This window comes from Lipotes vexillifer, unplaced genomic scaffold (assembly GCF_000442215.2).
Source record: "Lipotes vexillifer unplaced genomic scaffold, Lipotes_vexillifer_v1.1 scaffold944, whole genome shotgun sequence".
Classification (NCBI taxonomy): Eukaryota; Metazoa; Chordata; class Mammalia; order Artiodactyla; family Lipotidae; genus Lipotes; species Lipotes vexillifer.
Genome location: NW_006785040.1, coordinates 855,435 through 878,935, shown reverse-complemented (window position 1 = coordinate 878,935; position 23,501 = coordinate 855,435). Strand labels below are relative to the sequence as shown.

General features: G+C 39.7%; 1 protein-coding gene across 1 annotated transcript in view; it reads left to right on the top strand.

The window, feature by feature from the left end:
- The window catches only part of RBM33 (RNA binding motif protein 33), a 113,418-nt gene that overhangs the window by 4,325 nt on the left and 85,592 nt on the right, over positions 1-23,501 (top strand). The window contains exons 2-5 of the mRNA XM_007457182.1: positions 10,176-10,254; positions 16,554-16,602; positions 18,122-18,198; positions 20,188-20,500. Coding sequence (XP_007457244.1) covers positions 10,176-10,254; positions 16,554-16,602; positions 18,122-18,198; positions 20,188-20,500 — 518 coding nt within the window. The remainder of the gene's footprint in view (positions 1-10,175; positions 10,255-16,553; positions 16,603-18,121; positions 18,199-20,187; positions 20,501-23,501) is intronic.

Here is a 23,501-nt window from a genome sequence, read left to right as displayed (position 1 = left end):
ATAACATTCATTAGCATAGGTCTTTTTCTGTTTCTTGTGCTGCATTTGGTGGATACCTTAGTCTGGAAATATGCATCCTTCAGTTCTGGGAAATTTTCTTATGGTACTGTTTTTCTCCTTTCAATTCCTCTGTTCTCACTTTCTGAAATTCTTATTATTGGATTTTGATGCTTCATTTGTATACAAAAGATAAGCATGATGAGGCAGTTCATTAAGATTCTTTTGGAAGGATAGATATTTTGGTAGTTCATAGAGTCAGATAAAGGAGTTGGACAACTAAGACTGCAGAACAATGGAAGTCAGGGCGGTGTGGGCCTTGGGCGGGCTTGCAGCTGCTGATGGGGCTTGCTCCAGCTAGGCTCTGTGGCTGCCACTTCCTCGTCAGTTACTCTTCTTAGAGACACAGGAATTTTGTTCCTGTTTGGCCAGGTGCTGTTCACCTTTAGCTGATTTAGCTACAGCAAAATGTGGGTCCACTGTTCTAGATCTTTTGATATTTTTATGTTTTTTGGAAGAAGCTGTAACTCCGGTACTTATATATAATTATATTTTTAAAATATTGGCAACCAAGTTGATTAAAAAAAGACAACATAATTCAAAGAGAGTGTGTGTCTTCTAGGCCAGCAGATTGCAACCTGTGCTTTAGAGTGATTCTGCCTTCATGATTTTGTAGGTTCCATGAATTAGTGGTCTTCCTACCTAAACATTCAGGAAGTTATGGTTGCCCTTTAATATTTTTGCATAGGAAGTCAGGGTTTGTTACTGCAGTTGCTTCCTGAATAAATTCAAGAGCGTTGTACTTCGTGTTTGGTAGACCAGAGTTTAAATCTGATTTTGCTGTTAACTAACTTTGATTAGTCTTACTTTTCACATCTGTAAAAGGAGAATTTGGGGATGGATTAAATGAGAAAACAAATATAAAAATGCTAGCTTGTTGAAGTAAAATGAAGCCTCTCTTCAGCTCTTCAGTAGTGCTAGGCTCATTTGAGCTTTAATCAGTCTTGTTTTAGTTAGGACAGAGGCCATGCCTTGCATTCCAAATATGAAGGGTTTTAACACAGTAATTAGAGGCTTGTACAATCCTTGGAAAGGCTGGGGCTGTGATGGTCAGGAAAACTTAAGTCTGGTTATCTGATACTGATGGTTGGGAGCTTGTCCGGAAGCCCTTGTAACTGAAGACTGTTGGGGAGGCCCCAGTGGACTGTCTCAAGTCTGCAGTACTGGAGGTGTTGACTTCTGATGGTGTCGAGTCTCAAGAAGCTCCCACTGACCGTCACAGCTCCTACAAGCCCGGATGCCACACATGGTTTTCAAGAGCACATTCTGACCTCTGAGAACCTCATATCTGCAGTGTGTGTGTCTGTCCGTCATCTGTCCTGCCTCTGCCTCATCAGAGTAACTGATGATAATTGTGACTCAAAGCTCCTGTGACTGCCTTACCTTGCATACTCTAACTCAGAACCACACAGGGAAGGAGGCACTGGGAAGTCTACTCCTCCCATTCTCTGCACCATTGCGTAGAGCGGTGGGGACCACAGTCTCAGCAGAGCTGTTACTTCTGTCTGTGGAAGGAAAGACAGATGGGTGGAAGGACTTTGTCCCTTTCTTTGACATTTCTTCCCTTACACTTCACCAGTTTAGCAACTAATCTTTAGCAATTGAGAAGGTTTCACTTTTTAAAAAGAAGGTGTGGATTCTTGGGAAAAGAAATGGGGTGTCATTTTCTCTAGATTTCTAAGTCATGATGGGAACATTCAGTTGGTTGAGCTCAGACTTCATGTCCTCTCCCAGCCTGCCCGGGCCAGCAGAGAACTCAAGGGTCTAGCTTTTATGGCTTCCGTAATTGGGAGGCAGAGCCCTGCTCTGTCTTCCTTCAGGACTCATACTGTGATTAATTTCCAACACAGGAAGAGGAAATTCAGTTGTAAGACCCGCAAAACAAATTGTCAGTGTGCACTGCACTTCATAAGCGAAATACAAAGTTCACTTTAGGGAAACCTCTCCAGGGTCCCATGAAAGTAAGAGAGTTTTAGAACAAGACTACAAATAAGTTTTCAAGTACATGATGTAGGGGTGCTTTCTGAAAATTTTGCTTGGATACTCAAAATTTGGTAGTTATACTGCAGGGCAAAGATGCTCACGTTGAATGTTCTTAAATATTAGTCCAATTCCTTCCTCTAGTTGCTGTTTAAATAAAGGGTCTGGATTTCCTCACTTATAAAGTATGGAATTTTGACTCTGTTAGTGATTCAGAATATGAGCATGTATACATGAGAATGGTGTTGAGGCGAAAGAAAGAAGGTTAGAATCTTTGGACTAGAGCAAAGATTGGCAAACTTCGTAAAGGGCCAAATGGTAAATATTTTAGGCTCTGCAGATCACAGGGCTTCTCTTGCAATCCTCTGCTGTGCCTTGTAGCTTGAAAGACCTATAGAGAATATGTAACTGAATTAGCATACAGTGTTCCAATAAAAGCTTATGTACGTAAGTCAGGCAGTAGCCAAATTTGGACAGAAAGAGGTGGCAGACCCTATGTGGCCTGTGGACTGTAGTTTGCTGACCCTTGGACTAGACAGTTGCTAGAACCCTGTTCCAAGCTAATATTCTATAAAATTTCTAATCTAAGCTCCAGGATCCTGGAAAGGATGAGGAAATAAGAATGATAAGTAAAAGAGTTGTGTTTGTTATAGATATCTAATTGCTGTGTAATTGAAGATTGTAAAAATTCCAGTAGCTGTTCTTAAGTCTTGCAGATGAGGAAAGTTGATTCCCTTAATAACAGCATGTCTGGTATAATGTTTAGCCTTAGAAGGAGAGTTTCTAGGTAAAGGCATTGACCACTCTTGTCCTGCTGAGTTAATCTTCCCCTTGGTTTTCAGGGATGTGCTGTTCTTCCTTTAAAACTCTGGATTAGTGTGGACATGTTTTGTTCTCTTGGTTCTGCTCAGTATGACAGATACAAACTAGAACTTTTTAAAAAAAAAGGATTTGTTTATATTCTAAAGGAGAACAGAAGGGAAGTGATGCAGAAAATGTAAGAAGAATAAAAATAGGCATACAGAGTTCTTGTCTTAGTTTGTTTCTTAGGATTTTGAGTTAGAGTTCTTTTCATATCCATTTTTACATTCCATATTCCAGGTGGAAAGAAAGTATGTTTTTGTTTTCTGCTTTATCAGGTGTGGTTTTTCATTTGCTTAATGTGGTTTTGTCCAAGCACAAGGTTACCCACATTTACAACCTTTTGTGTCTCCTTTTGGGAATTCTAGTTATTTTCCACTTCCTTTAGGTATTTAGTTTCTCTCGGCAGTGTTTCATAGTTCTTAATTTATAGGTCTTTCACAAATTTTATTATGATTATCCCTAGTATGTATTTCATATTGTTAAGCTAGTGCAAGGATTTTTTAATTTCCAACTGCTCATTCCTTGTATGTAGAAAAACTTGCTTTTTAAAATATTGTTCTTATATTCTGTGACCTTATTTCATTCACTGAATAGTTTCAGTACCTTTTTTTCATAGATTCCATATGATTTTCTCCATAGTTGATCATGTTTGCTGTGAATGATGACAGTTTTACTTCTTCCTTTTCTATCTGAATTCCTTTTATTTCTTTTTCTTGTCTGGTTGCACTAGGTAGAACTTCTATTACAGTGCCGAATTGCAGTGTAATGGAAGCCCAATCCCAGTCTTGTTCTTGATTGCAGATGAAAGCACCGAGTCTTTGCCTTTACCTGTGATGTTTGCTATGGGTTTTTCTTACAGATGCCCTTTGATCAGGTTAGGGAAATACCATTCTATACTTAAATTTGATGAGAGTTTGTATAAGGAATGTGGATATTGGGTTTTTTTAAAAAATAAATTTATGTATTTATGTATTTATTTATTTTTGGCTGCGTTGGGTCTTTGTTGCTGCACGCGGGCTTTCTCTGGTTGTGGTGAGCAGGGGCTACTTTTTTTTTTTTTTTTTTTTTTTTTGCGGTACGCTGGCCTTTCACCGTTGTGGCCTCTCCCGTCGCGGAGCACAGGCTCCAGACGCGCAGGCTCAGCGGCCATGGCTCACGGGCCCAGCCGCCCTACGGCATGTGGGATCTTCCCGGATTGGGGCATGAACCCGTGTCCCCTGCATCGGCAGGTGGACTCTCAACCACTGCGCCACCAGGGAAGCCCAGGGGCTACTGTTCGTTGTGGTGTGCAGGCTTCTCGTGGCGGTGGCTTCTCTTGTTGTAGAGCGCAGGCTCTAGGCGCGCAGGCTTCAGTTATTGTGACACGTGGTCTCTAGAGCGCAGGCTCAGTAGTTGTGGTGCACGGGCTTAGTTGCTCTGTGGCATGTGGGATTTTCCCGGACCAGGTCTTGAACCCGTGTCCCCTGCATTGGCAGACGGATTCTTAACCACTGTGCCACCAGGGAAATCCCAGATACTGGGTTTTGATTAATGCTTTTTCTCCTTATATTGACATGATAATTGGGTTTTCTACTTTTAGTTTGTTATTATGACACATTACATTGATTTTAAAAAAGTACTGATTTTTGGATGTTAAACGAACCGTTCATTCCTGGGATAAACCCATGTGGTCATGATGTGTATTATCCTTTTAATGTATTATTGAGTCCTATATGCTAATTTTTTAAAAATAATTTTTGCATGTATGGTCATGAGGAATAACGGTCAAATTTTTGTTTCTTTTAATATCTTTATTTAGTTTTATAGTGGCCTCAGGAATGAATTTGAAAGTGTTTTACTAGTCTGTTTCATGTATCTCTGCTGTAATCTTTTTTTATTTAATGGACACAGTTTTCTCTTTTAAATACTTATTTTATTTTTTATTTGCCAGGTCTTAGTTGTGGCATGCGGGCCTCTTTTTTTTTAAATAAATAAATTGGTTGATTGATTGATTGATTGCTGTGTTGGGTCTTCGTTGCTGTGTGCGAGCTTTCTCTGGTTGCAGCGAGCGTGGTCTACTCTTCATTGCAGCCCGCGGGCTTCTCATTGCGGGGGCTCCTTGTTGCGGTGGCTTCTCTTGGTGTGGAGCATGGGCTTCAGTAGTTGTGGCTCGTGGGCTCATTAGTTGTGGTGCGCAGGCTTAGTTGCTCTGTGGATGGAATGTGGGATCTTCCCGGGCCAGGTCTTGAACCCATGTCCCCTGCATTGGCAGGCAGATTCTTTTTTTTTTTTTTTTGTGGTACACGGGCCTCTCACTGTTGTGGCCTCTCCCGTTGTGGAGCACAGGCTCTGGACGCGCAGGCTCAGCGGCCATGGCTCACCGGCCCCGCCGCTCCGCGGCATGTGGGGTCTTCCCGGACTGGGGCACGAACCCGTGCCCCCTGCATCGGCAGGCGGACTCTCAATCACTGCGCCACCAGGGAAGCCCGGGCAGGCACATTCTTAACCACCGTGCCACCAGGGAAGTCCACATGCGGGCTTCTTAGTTGCCACACTCGGACTTCTTAGTTGTGCCATGTGGGCTCTTAGTTGTGGCATGCGTGTGGGATCTGGTCCCCAGACCAGGGATCAAAGCCGGGCCTCCTGTATTGGGAGCGTGAAGTCTTACCCACTGGATCACAAGGGAAGTCCCTCTGCTCTAATCTTTATCATTTACTTCCTTTTGCTATTTTTGGTTTAATTTCCTTTTCTTTCTCCAGTTCCTCAAGATTTAAGTTAAGGTTGTTGATTTGAGATTTTTCTTCTTTGTTAGTGTAGGCAATTATAGCCATAAATTTTCCTCCAAGTACTGCTTTTGCTGCATCCCATAAACTTTGGTATGTTATATTTTTGTGTTCATTTTTCTCAAAGTACATTCTTATTTCCCTGTTTCTTATTTCTTCTTTGACCTATGGGTTGATGAAGTGTACTGGTTAATTTCCATGTATTTGTGAATATTTCAGTTTTCCTTCTTCTGTTTATTTCTAGTTTTATTGTACAGTTGACCCTTGAACAATATAGGGGTCAACTGCAACCCTCTATGCAGTTGAAGATCCACGCATAACTTTGCAAGTGGCTTTCCATATCCATGGTTCTGCATCTGTGGATTTAACCAATCACGGATTGTGTAGTACTGTAGTACATATTTATTGACAAAAAATGCACACATAAGTGAAACCTATGCAGTTCAATCCAGTGTTGTTCAAGGGTCAACCATTCTTTAGTCAGGTTTGTATGCTTTGTATGATTTTGACCTTTTGAAACTATTAATTAAGAATTGTTGGGCTTCCCTGGTGGCGCAGTGGTTGAGAGTCTGCCTGCCGATGCAGGGGACACGGGTTCGTGCCCCGGTCCAGGAAGATCCCACATGCCGCAGAGCGGCTGGGCCTGTGAGCCGTGGCCGCTGAGCCTGCGTGTCCGGAGCCTGTGCTCTGCAATGCGAGAGGCCACAACAGTGAGAGGCCCACGTACCGCAAAAAAAAAGCATTGTTTTATGGCCTAACATATATCCCAGAGAATGTTCCGTGTACATCTGAGAAGAATGTATATTCTGCTGCTGAGTTGAGTTTCCTGTATTTATCTGTTAGGTCTAATATCCAGTATAATTTCATCTTTTTAAAGAAACGATAGTACTGTACCATTTATTTTTAAAATGAGCTTTGCAAAGTCTTAAATTTCTATTTAACTTCCAAATACTCTCATCTTAACTTGATTATGTCTGCAGAGACCTTGTTTCTAAATAAGGTCACATTCACAGGTGGGGGAATGGGGAGGTAGGACTTAAATGTGTCATTTTGGGGCACACAGTTCAATCAACTACAGAGTCAGTTAGCAACAAATTTCTTCTGTTTTTGTTTAGCTGTGAATGTCTTTTTTTCACCTTTATTTTGATAGTTTTGCTGGATACAGAATTCTTTGAGCACTTGGTATATGCCTCTGACCTCCATTGTTTCTGATGAGAATTAGCTGTTAATCTTATCACATTTGTTAAGTGATGAGTTGTTTTTCTCTTGCTGCTGCTGCTGTTTTCTCTTTGTCTCTGAAACATTTTGACTATGATGTGTGTATTTGTAGATCTCTGTGTTTATTTTACTTTGAGTTTGTTGAACTTTTTGAATGTGTAGATTAATATTTACAAATAAATTCGAGAAGTTTTCAGCTATTATTTCTTCAGATATTTCTCCCTGCTTCTATTTCTCTTTTTCTCCTATTACACATATATTTGTGTGCTTAATGGTATCTCACGTTTCTTTGAAGTTATGTTCACTTTTCTTCATTTTTTTCTTTCTGTTCTTTGGATTGGATAATCTCTGTTGATCTGTTTTCAAGTTTACCAGTTCTTTCTTTTTTGCCAGTTCAAATCTGTTGTTGAGCCCCTCTAGTGAATTTTTCATTTTAGTTATTTTTCAATTATAGAATTTCTTTTTGCTTCTTTTTTATAGTTACTGTTTATTCATACTGTTTATTTGGTGCAACGTTGTCATCACACCTTCCTTTAGTTCTTTAATAATGGTTTCATTTAGTTATTTGAGCATACTTATAATGGCCAATTTGTCTGTTAAAGCTGATGTTCGTGGCGTGTGGGATCTTAGTTCCCTGACCAGGGATCAGACCCATGCCCCCTGCATGGGAAGTGCAGGTTCTTGACCACTGGACTGCCTGGGAAGTCCCTCACAGGCAGTTTCTGTTGCCTGCCTTTTTTCTGATGGGTTATGGGTTGTACTTTCCTGTTTCTTTGCATGTCTTGTAATTTCTTGTTGGAAATCATTTTAGATAATATATTGTGTCATGTCTGAGTGCTGGTCTCCCCACTTCTCCACCCTGGGCCTGTTTTTACTTGCTTGTTTACCTTTTTGGTGACCAGCTAGGTTTTAAGTGAAGTCTGTTCCCACCCCACATGCTACTCTGGGCAGTGTGAAGCTTCTGATGTCACTCCTCAAGGGGACCACAGCCTTGGGCATGCCCACAGTCACCCTGGGATGGTGGTGCTTTGGCTGGGCTCCTTCTGTCTTTTTCTCTGACCACACCTTCCACAGTGCCCTGGGCCATAATTTCCTTTACAGACTGACCAGTCAAATTCAGACTCCTTTGATTGGATAGTGTCTGAGGTCAGTGATTGAGATCTATTCTAAGTAAGTGAGGGCACTGGCCCCTGTCTCCTCATTTCTCTGGTCCACTAGGCATCCTGCAGTTCAGTCCTTATCTCCAGTGACTCTTATATTTCTAATAATCTCTCTCCAAAACCTTCACTGTTTCTGAGAGCACCTTTTGCTTAGGACTTTTTCTGTACCCTGTTCATAACGAAGTTAGTTCCTCTTAGAGAGTTTTGGAGCTCTGTTGTTACAAGGTTTGCTTTGCTCCTTGGGCTGACTCTGAGCCCCAACTCTTGTGCTGTGGGTGGGGACAGTGATGTACTTGTCTCTTGGGTGACACCCTTGCTCTAGGAGCCGAGTGCCTGGGTGGCAGCAGGGTGGGGGGGTGAGTGCTGGCAGTAGCCCTGGGTCTGCTTGCTTACCTCTCAGTATGAAACCCCCACCCCGTGAGCTGGGGCAGGGGTGATCTGGGCGCTGGTGGCGTCCGTACCACACTTGGGGCCTGGGTGAAAGAAGGGAACCCCTGCCTCCTTCTCATGCCCGGGAGTTAGCCTCAGCGCCAGGCAGGTTGCGTAGGGGGAGGAATGCGGAGGTGTGTGTTCTTGGCTGCACTGGTCTAGAGTGGATGCAGTTGATGCCTCACTGAGCTGCGAGGGGGAGGAGTGAGTCGGTCCTCGTTCAAAACCCACAGAATCCTGTAGCCGTTCTTACCAAATTTGAGTAGATTTCTTGAATGAGTGTTTTCCATTTAACGTATGCATTTAGAATCAATTCCAGAGACATTAAATAGTCATTTCATTAAAAATAATTTTCACCAGTTTCACAGAGAGTGAGTTGGTGGAGCTCCTCCTGATGTTATACTGGAAGCAGAATTCCCCAAGGATGCTAATTCTTTAATATCTCTCATTCTTCTTCTTTTTTTAAAGCACCTATTCTGTTTGGTAGTGTATGGTAGGAATTGATGTATTACCTTGCTAGAACTTTATTGGTTAATTTCTAGCCCCAGGCTGGAAAAATTCCTGGGGTTTTTATGTTTATGTCATCTCGCTCCCCTAGGTAGACTCTCTGGGGAGACATATGCTGCTGCTTCTCAAGCCTCTTTGCTTGCATGTGTTCTAAGATGAAAAACTTAAATTCCAATTCTTTGATTTTCCTAATAATAAAAATAAATTTGAAAATGAGGTAGGAGATGTGGTGTATATGTGAAATATACACTCAGTGTGGGAAAAAATGTAAAATATCTTAATCTTTTCTGTATCGAGTACATGTTATAATGATGTTTTTGATATGCTAGGTTAAAATGTTGTTAACATTTAACCTGTTTAAATTTCGTCTTTATTTAAAAAATTTTCTTAATTCTTTTTTAAAAAATGGAAGTATAGTTGATTTACAATATTGTGTTAGTTTCAGGTGTACAGCAGAGTGATTCAGTTATTTTTTTTCAGGTTATATTCCATTATAGATTATTGTAAGGTATTGAATATAATTCCCTGTGCTGTACAGTAAATCCTTTTTGCTTATGTATGGTAGTTTGTGTTTATTAATCCTGTACTCTTAATTTTGTCCCTCCTTCCCTCCGTCGCTGTCCCCTTTGGTAATCATAAGTTTGTCTTCTGTGTCTTTTTCTTTTCACTTTTTAAAATGTGAACAGTAGTAAAATTTAAAATTATGTATGTAGCTTGTATTGTATTTCTATTGTTTGTTAATTCTCTACATTATCTCTGCTGCCCTTAAGTAGGGTCTTTGTTTTCCATGATTAATTTGGAAAAATGTAAAAATTTCAAAAAGTATTAGAAAAGTCTCTTTAATTTTTGCAAAGTCGGCAATTTTCCCCTTTTATATAGTTGTAGTAAAAAATATGTACTCAAAAACCATTGTTTTATAAAGAAAATAGTTTTACTTAAATTTATGGTTAAAAAAAACCTATTCTGTCAGTTTTCATGCCTAATAGTATTTAGTAAGTTGATTTTCTTTAGGTAGATATATGCTTTAAAATTTTTTAGTTATTAAAAATGGCTAAAGCATTTATAATTGTTGTATATGAAATTTTAGTATTTTAAAATGTCGTGTCAGGAATCCTTAAATGAAACAAGTTGTTTCAGTATTTGAATGTGTGTCTGTTTTAATTTAGTAAGACTGACTTTCGTGGCCTCTCGCTCACAGATGATGACTTTGACCAGTTTGATAAGCCTGGCGCAGAGCGGTCCTGGAGGAGAAGAGCTGCAGACGAGGACTGGGACAGGTGCGGACACCCCTGCTCACGTGCAGGAGCCACGCTGATTTATCTCCTGTCGCTAGGCCACACAGAGATCTTCACTGAAAGCAGTGTGCTAGCTACTGATGCTCTTTCCTGGGTAGACTGGTCCTTACTGGGCTAAAGCAGGGCAGGGGTGAGCACTCCAGGTGGAAGGCTTTGTAGTGGGCTTCTACCCCAGGCCTGTGCTGTCTCAGGGCTGCCGGCAGAGCACGGGCCGTCTTATCTCTCTGTTTTTATACAGTGATGGTATTGACTTGGTGGGCACCCAGAGCTATTATTGGAGTAATTGTATGCCTGCAACAACAATAGCAACAGAATTCCTCCACATCCTACATAATATTTGCTAGATGTTAACATTTTTGCTATTTTAATTTGTGTAAAATGGTATCTCGTAGTTTAAATTTGGATTTCTCTGATAACTAGTGAAGATGGAAATCTCTCTTTAGGAATATACACACACACACACACACACACACACACTCTCTCTCTCTCTCTCTCTCTCTCTCTCTCTCTCTCTCTCTCTCTCTCTCTATTAAAAATGTCGACAGTTATGATAGATGTCAGTTCCACGGAGTGATTACTTCTGGGAAGGTGCTCTAGTAGGGGTTAGAGGGATGTGCACTGGAGAAGTGCACAGAGGCCTTCATTTGAGTTGGGGGAGTTCTCAAATGATGACTATTCGTTACATATTTCTTACCATCTTAAATACTGTGTTGAAAATGTGAACATTACCTTGGAGTTGCAGTCAGAAAGTTTGATAATGAAGGTCAGTAGACCTGAATAAGGAACAACAATGATATACTGCTGTGAAAAGAATACCTGGTTGCTGTTTGAAAACTGATGTCCCAGAAGTTTTACTGAAAAATCTACATTAAAAACTGTGTAATTCTTATAGTCTACATAAAGTTGATTACCCTCAATGACTCTTTAGGTAGTCCATAAAAAATTGAGAGCTTAGAGCAAAGTTTTCTATATAAGCAGTGGTCCTATTGGGAAGTACTGATAACTAGTTTTATTTAAAAGACTATGATGGGGAGCTGAGTCAAATCTTGTGTATGTTCATAGTTTACTCACCATTTGGACTTTCTGTTCTGTTAGTCATCTGGTAGTATTTATGTCTTTTTCTTTGGGGTTGTTTGTCTTTTCCTTATTGATTTTAGGGATTCTTTATACTTCTTGAAATTTGGTTTTTTGCACTGAGAGATATCTCCTTCCAGCCTGTGGCATGTATTGTCTTAAACTTAATAGTCTTCAAGTAGGTTTTTATAAATAATATCATTATAATCTTTTCCTGTATGGTTTTTGTTTATTTTTTTAAATTAAAATATGAAAAATGTATTTGGAAATCATTTTCAGACTATGGGAAAGTTGCAAGAATAACCCAGGAATTCTTATAAGCCCTTCTTTCAGACTCACAGTTGCTTTTTGTCATATTCATGTTTTTCTCTCCCTCTTTACATGCTCACATACACACACATAGAACATTTTTCTTTCCTGTACCATTTGACAGTAGTTTGCAGTAGTTTGTATCATGCCATTTTCTTCTGAATCTACATTGGTTATCCAAGGTTTGTCAGTTGTCCCAGTAATGTGCTTTCTAGCCAAAAATAAGTTTCTTTTCCTCCTCTCCGTTTGTTCATCTGAAAGAATTCTGTCTTTAAAGACTTCTGTAAAGGTTTTGTCTTTAATGACTTTTGCCATTTTTGAAGAGGACACGCTGTTTATCTTGTAGCAGCCCTCAAGTGTGGTTTTGCTAGTGTCTCCTCAAGCCTAGATTCAGGTTGTGCATTTGGTAAGTAAGGTGCACTGTTTGGTGACAGTGTGGCCTTACTGAGGCCACCTCTTCAGGAGACATGTGATGTCAGTCAAGCTGCTTTCTGCCTTTTGTCCTCAAGAAATTCTTCCCTACCCTGTATTCTGTATGTTCCTATGAAAGTTTAAGTGTTTTTTGGTCTCCATCCCTCCCTCCTTTTCTTCCTTTGTTCTGTCCTTCCTCCTGAAATTGATTAAATTGATTGATTTTTTTTTTTTTTTTTTTTAGAGAATAATTTATGTAAATTTTTTTTTTTTTTTTTTTTTTTTTTTTTTTTTTTTTACTTATTGAGAATTTCAAGTGTATATGAGAATAGTACAGTGCAGGGAATATACCATCCTTCAGCTTCAGCCCTGTCAGTGGGAAGCACTCTTGTTTTATCTGTGATCTCTGTAACCCTCCTCACATCACAGACATAATTTCATCTTAAAATATATCAGATTGTATCTCTCTAAAAAATAAAAGATTTATAAATATAGCCATAATAGAGTTATATCTAAAAAGAAGCCCCTTAATAGGAATGTGTTATTAATGTTCACATTTCCCTGATTGTCTCATGTGTATATAAGTATATTACAAATACACACACAAATAATGTGGACATGTGTCTGTGTGTTCTTTTATAGTTTGACTTGGAGTCCAAATAAGATCATATATCATAATTTATTGGTAGGTCTTTTAAGTATTGTTTCATCTGTAAGTTCTCTCCACAGTTTTTGTTAGTTCCCTGCAGTTTTTGTTGAAGAAACAAGGGGTTTATCTTGGAGAATTTCTACTTTTGGTGATTGCATCTCCTGCAGTGTTTTTAGTATGTTCCTTCATCTCTTGCATTTTCTGTAAATTCATAGTTAGATCTGGAGGTTGATCAGATTCAGGTTTGAATTTGGGCAGGAGTAGGGGCTCTGCAGTGTCTTAGTTGGTGGTATGTTCCTCCATCAGGAGCTTCACAATGTCTTGTTAACTTTTTGTGGTGTTACCAGCCATTAGATGATCCAAGTGGTGATATTCTCGTTCTGTCATTCCTTCTATTTCTGTTGTGGTAATTCTGTAAACTACTTGGTTCCTCTGAGGTACAGAATAAGTGCTTGATTCTTTACTTCTATTTACCAGTTTTCAAAAGAATGGGTCAGTTCCTTAGCATCCTCCAGAGGTGAGTTCTATTTTTGAATCATTTAAAATTCGTAGATTTAAATACTGCATGTGTTTTTTTTAATCCATTGTAGTTATTATTCTTATTAATGTTTGAATTGTCCCAGTATTTGTTCAGTGGGAATTTATTTTGGTTGTCATGACATTAGTTGGTCTTCTGCTATGAAGGAATTGGGTTTTGTTTGCAGTGAGACAGGGCTCTAGTTTTTCTTGTTCTTTCCAGTGTGACTAGCATTTGTCCCAGTGCCCTCTCTTCACTCATCTTCAGTGCATGTTTGCATATGAAGATTCTGTATCATATGTATTTCTTTATTTGATATTTTTAAAGCATAAAATAGCCTCTTCCATGTGCTGGATGGCAGAGGAGAAGTTCGAAAGTTTGGGAGAAGAGTGAGTCAGAAAACATATCAGTGTGCGGCCCGGTAGGAAAGAGCATGTTGAGAAGGCCTCCGCTGAAGGTCATTTGATGACGGGGATGTTTAGGGGCAGGGCTGAAGAAGCAGGTGTGGCACTGGGGGAGCAGCCGCAGGCCTGCGGGGGAGGGCTGTCCGAGGGCCCAGCCAGGGCTGCGCTTGTGTGTGGGGTGGAACTGGAGCTGAGCAGGTGGGGGGGGGCAGTCTCTCCTCCCGCTTTGTGACATTCCGTTGGGACCTCCCATGGCCGAGCCCATCCAGAAGAAAGGCCAGGGGAATGGAGAGCCCGTGGGAGCCGTTCCCGGAGACCCCATCCAGGGCCTGGAGCCGGTAGGGACCAGACGAGGGTGGCCTGGAGTAGGCAGGCACAGAGACAATGAGCTCACGTGCAGTATTTGTTGTCACTTAGATTTCTCACTTTGAAAGGCTGCAGCCAGGTGACTGCCTGCAAAATACCTGTTTCCTGAAAAAGTCTTTTAGTATAATTCTGTTTGTTAGTAAAAATGTACTTGCTCCCTAAGAGATGGTTGTCTCTCATCTTTGATAAGAAATATCTGCCAAAGAGGTTGTTCTTCCTCCAGTAGTGTTTACTGGTGAAATCTTGTGGGAGCTCTGCAGGTGAATGCAGGAAGCCTCCTCATGCTTTTGGTACTCCTTTCGCTTCCGAACAGTTACCGTTATTGTCCACAAGCATAACTGCTTACCCCTTTGAAAGGACTCGATTTGGACCATTCAGTCCCATTGGTTCATTGTTGCTTTTGGTGACCCTTGGTGTAATTTTGGTAGTGTTTCGTAGTTTACAAATTTCTTCCCTTTTGTGTACCTGTTTGTAAGGATCCAACTTTATGATAACAATAGAGAACTAACTACATTTAACTTTTGTGGGGTGTGTGCATAGTAGTTAGTATTTGGACTCTGGAGCCAGACTGTCTCAACTCATCTACTGGTTTCTGACTTGGAAGCAGGGTGACCTTGGGCCAGTTCTTTAACATCTTGGCGTCTTTGTTTTCACGTTGAAAAAAATGGAGAATTATGTAGGTGTCTGGTTGCCGGGGTTGTGTTATGTCAACAAAAGAGCGAGTATGTGTGAAACGCGTGGAGTGGTTCTTGGCATGTAGCACACTGAATGGCCGTTAGTGATTTCTTGAGCTATAATTTATGCATATTGTAGTCGCGTGCACTTAATCCTTCTGTCTCCCGTCTTTCTTATTTCATGCTATTATTGCCTTTGTTAGTCATGGGAACAACTGTTCTCCACCTCTGTACACTCCACTCATTTACAACTGGTAAAGTTTTCAATTATCTTCTTTTAAAAAATGCTTTTGTTTAGGAAAAATAGGTGGTAGTCCAAGACTGATTTCTTATTTCCATATATTTGTCAGCAACAAATACTTTCTAGATTTTTGCTTGTATGATTACCAGCACCTGTTCATATTATGGTTCTAAGAGTTCTCCTCAGTTAGTTTCCCCGGGGCAAATGGGATTACCTCCCCTTTTCAGTTATTTGGAGGGATGCTCCAGGGGGTGCTTGTCCTTAAAGGGGTGCTTGTATTTTTGGGGGGTTATCTAGAATCAGATTCTCAAATGCGCTTATTGTAAATATTGTGACTAGAAAGCACTTTTTCCTTGTCCATGGAAAATGATTGTAACACTGAAGATACAAAAATTGTATCTGAAAGATGATTAGGTGATTTGTGGATTGAAAATGTTGGAAGAAGTTATACATTAGTCTCTAATAACTGTTTTACTTATACAGGTCCATGAAAGAGTTTTTTTCCATGAGCTAAGTTCTCGTCCTGAATCTGTCTCTGCTGTGTGACCTTGGGCAAATCATTTAACCTTGTCCTTATTTCCTTTATCTATAAAATGATGGTATATGATTTATGTAGGGTAACGTAAAATAATGAAAGAGGTATTCAGTGCATGAATGAAATGACTTGTTGAGTTGTTTCTGGTTCTAAAAAGTAGTATGTAGAATTTCTGTTGTAACTTCATATGTGCATTCCAGGATATTCTGGCATTCTGCACAGTAGCACACTAGAAGTAAACATGGGTTTTGGGTAAAAGAGCACTCAAAACCTATAGAACTTATAGATATTTGTAACCAGAGCCCTTATTTAAAAAGTAGCAAATCATAATAAGAACATTGGTGCAGTTAAATCTCCATTGGCATTTGTACCTAGAATCATAGCCTAATTGCGTTTCCTCCTTTCTAGATGTTGGTCCTTAGTCATCTGCTTTTAAAAGACGTAATTTAGTGGTAGCCACCTTCATCAGTTAGAGAAACATGCAGTGGGAAATGCCTTCAGGTTTTTCATCTGGTAAGGGTTTCTATTCTCATTATGAGAAAAACTCCTTCTGATTGCTTCAAAACATAAACATGCTGACAAAAAATTGCAGGCAGCTGACATGACTCCCATGTTATGAAGACAGTTCTCTTAGTTATGATTTACTTGAATGTCCTCATCAGCATTTTTGGTTTTTCATTTTTAAACTTCTTCAGTTTTCGCAGTTTGAGTGTTAAATGGTCTTTCAGTGATTTTGGTTTTTAATTTTCCTAGTTAATGATGGTGGGCGTCTGTCTTTTCCTATTTCATCGTAGGTAAGAGAAAGCATAGATATTGTATTATAGTTTCTTCTTTTGCTCATTAATGAACAAGTCCAGAGAAATTAAGATCTCATATTGAGGTGAAAAAACTAAGAAGTCTAGTGAGAGCCGCTAGTTATAGCGAAGCTTCCCATACTTAAAGGACCAGATGTTCCCTGTTTTCATTATTAATAAAGGAAAATGTAGCAAACTTAATGTGAAAGTACCCAAACCCTAAAGTCCTGGATAAATTTCCCAGTGGTCTGCAAACTCCGCAGTGTGTAATAGGAATAATACATTGTCATGTCTCTTTTTTCCACAGTGAACTTGAAGATGACTTACTTGGAGAAGATTTGCTCTCTGGCAAAAAGGTAAGAAATACAGGTCTTCGTGAAACTAAATGATAGTTATTTAATTGCATTTAAAATATAGGAATACATCTTATGCATGGGATGTGTTACTGGAAAGTTGGGTATAGATTAAAATTTTGTGAATCGAATTACTTTTTAAATGCACAAAGAGTTGAGTGTTTAATTTGTTAGTGAGTTCTTTGGTAACTTAGAATTCAGGCCCTAAACCCTTGGAAGCAAGTACTTTAGCTCCTGCTACGCCAAGGCACTCTAGCAGGCACTGAATCTCTGAAGGCGGCAGCAAAGCTGCCACTTGCCTGAAGGAAGCGGCAGCTCCTTCCTTAACATTCAGTGGTTAGTATTTGCATGCTGGAGCTGGGATTTACTTTTTGGGAATATTCAGAGATAAGCATAAAAATAAACATACTCAAATATGATACATTTTCACATAAATAAGAATAAAAGTCTAAAACCTGATGTAGGTTTTTCTAAACTCTTGATCAAGTAAAAACTTGGAAGCAGTTATCGTTGATGTGTATGTATATCTATATATTGTGTGTGTATATGTATATACGTAACTCTACATATATATATATATATATATATATTTTTTTTTTTTGGCCACGTTGGGTCTTCGTTGCTGCGCGTGGGCTTTCTCTAGTTGTGGCGAGCAGGGGCTCCTCTTCGTTGTGGTGCGCGGGCTTCTCATTGCGGTGGCTTCTCTTGTCGTGGAGCACAGGCCCTAGGTGCGCGGGCTTCAGTAGTCATGGTGCACGGGCTTAGTTGCTCTGCACCATGTGGGATCTTCCCGGACCAGGGCTTGGACCTGTGTCCCCTGCATCGGCAGGCGGACTGTCAACCACTGCGCCACCAGGGAAGCCCCATTGTTTTTTTTATTTTTTTTTGGTGGTAAGAAAAAATTACTTGTTTATAGGATACTGCCAAAGGACTCGTTCCTTTTTTTTTTTTCGTTAAGAGTTATAGTAAATATGATCATTATGCTTGCTGCTTCTATACTTATTTGACTGTGCATCTAAAAATTAGTCTGGGGCTTCCCTGGTGGCACAGTGGTTAGGAATTCGCCTGTCAATACAGGTGACACAGGTTCGAGCCCTGGTCCGGGAAGATCCCATGTGCTGCGGAGCGACTAAGTCTGCGCTCCACAACTACTGAAGCCCACACGCCCTAGAGCCCGTGCTCCACAACAAGAGAAGCCACTGCGGTGGGAAGCCCGTGCACTGCAACGAAGAATAGCCCCTGCTCATTGCAGCTAGAGAAACCTACGCACAGCAATGAAGACCCAACACAGCCATAAATTAAAAAAAGAAAAAAAAAAAAATTAGTCTGGGGTAGTTAGCCAGTATGCCATATGTGGAATCTCGACTGTCAAATGGTTATATCAAACCGAGAAAACTTTCTGAATGGTAGATGTTTTAATAACAAGGTTAGAAACAATCCAGTCAACATAATTTTGCACTTTTGTAACAGGTCTTTTTTTGTGGAAGTGACATGCATTAATTAGATTTCTTACTTTAATTAGAATCAGTCGGATTTGTCAGATGAGGAGCTAAATGATGATCTTCTGCAGAGTGATAACGAAGATGAAGGAAATTTCAGGTACTCAACATTAGCTCATTAAAAATGTTCTTTATGTAACTAAATTTCTAGTGACTAATTTATAATTATAGTGGGATATAAATGATAATGTAGTACTGTATCTTTAACATATGATGATATTGTAAACAGGATATTAATATAACTCTTTGATGTGGAAGCCATATATATTTTTCTGTAAATAGATCAACTGTTTAAAGTCAGTGTTGGTCTTGCATTTAATGACCTCTGAGAGCTCTGTTGAGTGCTGGTTATAAAAGTTCAGTACAGGTATATGCACTGCTCTTTTAAAGAATTCCTTTATTTGGATGAGGGGCAGTGGCCCCCGACTCAATACTGTTGGCACAGTTCGATGTTACTGCTTTTGTTTTCATTTTAGACAGTTTTTATCTATACATATCTAGTAACTGAATTGCCATTTTGAAATGGCGGAGTCCTTTGCATTGCACTTCGCCTCTAGTTGGCTGTCTGAATATAGTTGTTTCCGTCTGTTTGGGCTGCCATAACAAAATATCATAAAAGGGTAGCTTACAAAGAACAGAAATTTATTTCTCACGGTTCTGGGAGCCGGGAAGTCCTAGGTCGAGGTGCTGGCCTGGTTGGGTTCTAGTGAGGACCCCCAGCCCTCTCACTGTGTACTCACATGGTTGGAAGGTGTGAGGGAGCTCTCTCGGGTCCCTTTTATAAGGGCACTGATCGTATTCAGAGGTTCCACCCTCATGACCTAGGCGTCTCCCAAAGGCTTCACCTCCAGACACCATCACATTGGGTTTTAGGATTCAACGCATGAATTTGGGGGGCGGGGCACAAATATTCAGTGCATGGCAGTAAAGAATATCTTTCTGTTGCCGACATAGTAGTGCAATTAGAAGAGGAAGAGGCATTTAGTATACTCCGTTAGGTGGAATAATTTTTTCAGTTTTATGAGGAAACATTGTGAAAATATAGAGACACTTCTTGCTTATAAATGTAGTTAACAAATATATTCCATTCATTGTTGAGCTATAGATTTGTAATAGTTTTTCTAACATAATGGGTAACAAGTTTTAAATTAATTTATTCTGTCAGTTATTTGTTTCCCAATTCCATTCTGTGACATCATTATTATATTTTGATCTTTTGAGTTAGTTAAGTTGCCCTTGAAATAAACCTTTGGAATTTTTTTAGCCATATGTCTTCAGGTGTATGTGGCATGTTCAATTTTTTGTTAGGATTGGATACTTAATAAGTGTAAACTTAGATTTAGCTCCAAAACCTTGCGTTTTAAGTGTTATTATGCATTTTTAATTGTTTGACGTTTATCTGTTGTGATTTAACAGGTGGAATATGATTTCCTTTTTTGCAGTTTTAAAACTGCCCTTGTTTATTTTACTTAGAAATTAACTTTTTTAAAAAAATCTGTGGCTAGTATAAACTTTAGTTGAACATTGAAATGTATTTTCATGCAGATTTTTAACATTTTGATTTCTTAAATAGGAGTTTATAGTTTGCGTCATAGATTTAAAAAAGAAAACAAGTTCTTAAAATTCCATCTATGATTTTCTGTTTATAGAGTAATACTCCTACTTTTACCTGGATGTTTTGGAAAATAGTTACCACCCATTTCGTTCTGGAAGTTAGAATGAAACGTAGTCTGTTTGCTTTCAGTCCTGGACTTTTGCCAGGTAGACCTGTTTCTCATGGTTGCTCTGATTCTCCCGGTCAAATAAGCCACAGCTGATGATAGAGGGGGCGCCTTATGCAGTAGGAGTCTGGTGCTGGCCCTGTGTACGTGTAGTGCACTGAGCTCTGCGGTGTGTAGGAGGGGTTTGTAGTGCTGGCTTAGTAGGGAACACATTGAGTTTTGCTTGCAGTCATTGTTGTTGTCAGTGTGCCTTGATCAGTCACTGGAGTAACTTTTCACTGGTCTTTCTAACAGTTAACTTATGCAGTGATTTAGTTTTGAGCTTCACTCCAGTTGCCTGCCTTTCTTTGTATTTTTGTCCCCTCTAGTTCTCAGGGCGTCACAATTAGTCTGAATACCACATCTGGCATGGTCACATCGTTTGAACTGTCTGACAACACTAATGACCAGTCTGGAGAACAGGAATCCGAGTACGAACAAGGAGAGGATGAACTCGTTTATCACAAGTCTGATGGATCTGAACTGTATGCTCCTGAGTACCAGGAAGAAGGACAGTATGAAGGCCATGGTGTTGAGCTGGCAGAAGACCACATCGAGTACGCGGGGGAGCCGGAGGAGGAGCCGCTGTACAGCGACGAGGTGTTAGACATCGAGATCAACGAGCCTTTAGATGAGTTCACAGTGAGTCTTTCTCCTTTGTATGGCCGAAGAGAGCATGGCTGCCTGGGTACAGGTTTCTAGACAGATTTGAAATCTGTTTCCCTCCCCTGGGAGGGCGGGAAATTAGACCTTATTATCACTGTCTGCCAGTTTCTTTATCTGCGCTCTGACAAAGTTTGTGTTGACAGCTTGTTTGGCCGGAGGTAATGCTCCTTTGTCATCCTGGAAGGCTGCACAGAATCGTGACCTTGAGGAAGAAAACAGCTTTGTGTGGTGGAGATACACTGTCAATTGTTAGAAGTACTTAATGCAGGGCTTTTATCCAGGCTTTAGACAAGATCTGATAAAGTCCTTCTAAGGTGAAAAGATTATTGACCTGCTAAAGACATCTTTAAGGTGCTAATATTCCAGAGTGATTGATGTCCTGTTCATTCATCCTTTTTTTGTAACTGAGAACTGTCTAAACATGAATAAAGAGATTGGAGGTTAGTTTAGGAAATGTCACACATAATTTGTTATCTGTAATCAGGAAGCAAAGATTGCGCTGATTTTTATTTCAGAAAGGTGGTTTTGGTTGGTAGCTTTTTCTTTTTTTAGGTTGAACTGTCAAGAAAGAAAAAGGTATTAGTGAAAGATTGCCCATCTGTCTTCATGATTTATCATTAAGAAAGATTTGTTTTTGAAATAAGCACTTAAACGAAATTTATGTTGGAAGGGCATGACCTCCATAGGTGCAGTAGAATCTTAGGGTTTTCAGGGTGCTGGTCTCCCCCAAGGTGCAGTGTGAGTGGGGCTGCTGGAATGGGGTGGAGGCATGCAGCGTTAGGGCTAGAGTTCTGCCTTTATCTCTTAATGTTTCCATTCAGAGTAGGTAATTTTTCATTTGAGAAAAAATTTGTGTGTGTGTGTGTGTGTGTGTGTGTGTGTAGTTTTAAAAGACACTAATCGTTTACGTGGAGCCTTAGAATATTTAGTTCCAAACACAGTTGCGTTTATATATCGCAGTGTTATTTTTAAGATTTATTCTTTTTGAATGCTTTCTCTTTAGTAGATGTAGTAATGAAAAAATATTTCTAGGTTTGGTAAACAGAATCCTGTAAAAGGCATCATGGGTCCTTGTTTTTTCGATAACTCTGTAATGGTTTCTTTTGGTAATAAATCCTTCAGTAGTGTGGACAGGTGCTCTCTGGTTTACTGGTGTGTCCATATACTATGTTAAAGTGAGACACTGTAATTTAAAATGATTCTTAAAAATTAAGCCAAGATCTTTAAAAAATGTGCCCCGTTATTCCCTGGTTAGAGCGTTTTAGTATTTCTACTGCTCATCCCTAAAATAAGGTGGTCAGTCAGTCACATCCCTTGTAAATTCAAAAGCTCAGCAGATCTTTACCAGTGTCCAAGCAGTGGGGACGTAAGTATTGCTGGAATATGAAGCATGAAGCGTGGCCCCTGCCTTCTGTGAACTTAGACTTTAGTGGAACAAATCACAGTGTGGAAAGTGCTTGATATAGCACTTACACATGGTCACATAAGAGGTATCTCTCACTTTGGTGTTCTTGCAGAGTTTGTTGTAAAGAGAATTTTTAGTAAGTGAGGACTTTCCCTCTCTTATTTCCCAAACTTGAGGTTACATTTAGGCCCCTCGTTGTATAAAATCCAACTTAACTGTCCAGCATCTTGTGCCTAAGGTTCAGGTATTGAAAAGACAAAAATGCAGATTCAACATACTCACAGTACTTCTCCGCATTAAAATACTTTTTTTCAGAATTAAAAAAGAAACCTTAAGTAAATTTACTTAACTGAACGTGTCCAGATATTTTCACAGAGAGTTGTAAAGTTTAAAGGTAGAAGGCGAAGTTAAATGTCTTTCTGTGAGCAATGTCAGCTCACCTCAGTATATCCAGCTTTACAGCCACACTCATTCTTTCCTTTCTTTCCGGTTTAAGATTATTGGTTTCTTTATAGATATCACAGTGGTAGAATCTGGCACTGCCTCTTCTTTGCATGGGAAGAGAAAAATGGACTTAAGCTGTGAAATACTTTTCTCCAGCTCTGCAGTGCGGGCCTCTTACTGTCTTAGGCTGTCACTGGTGCACAGATTAATTAATTATTCCTTATTAGAGTAACGAACATATGAGTAGATTGCAGTCCTGTGTATCCCAGTGGTATTTTAGTTTATTAAAAGGTTTATTTAACTGTGGTTCATGTCCTAGTTAGGACTTGTTAACTCATACTCTAAAGCTAGAATTAACTCTGTACTCATCGCGAGTATGTTCTGTCTATTTGAGCTCACACGTAACGTCACAGGGAGGAATTTTGTGTGTAACTGGGAGTGGAATCATAAAATCGCAGAATTTTACAATTGGAAGGGACAATCTTACAGAGGAAGGAACTGCATTTTCCCATAAAAAGTTGGTAGTAAATTGTGGTGTTCTTTCCTTTCATACTCAAAATTTTTTTGAATTTTGCTGTCCTAATCTTGAGAGTGAATTGGGATTTGATGTAAAAACTTGTATTCTTGTATTAGGAAGAGATGTATATTATTTATTAGTCAACAGAATATGAGAACACTGTCAGATGATTTATACTTTTGAGCACAACCAGATTTACTTAGTGCCTTTAAAGTTAACATAGATTGAGATTTCATAAGACATTGTTCTGTAAAAACAATTTCAGATTGGTAATTTAATGGATAGCAGATTTTTGTTTCCCAGTGAGAGTTCAGTGGTGTAGACTATTCTCCATTGTATGTTGGCTGAAAGTTTTGATTAGCATCGTATGGCCTTACTTGAAATCCGACAGTTCTGCTCTCAGTGAATCATGGGTAGTGATAGTTGCTCTTTTAGGTAGGATGGTAACAGTTTCTTTGGGGAAGTAAAATGCAGTGTGTTTGGACAGTCTTGAGAGACAGTTGTGGGGACTAAGGTGGTCTGTCACCTTGGGTACAGCTGCTGTTCTTTGTAGAGAGACTATTGGATTCTGTGCAGTAGGGCTGTGCAGGTCCCGCAGCTGGTCCGCTCTT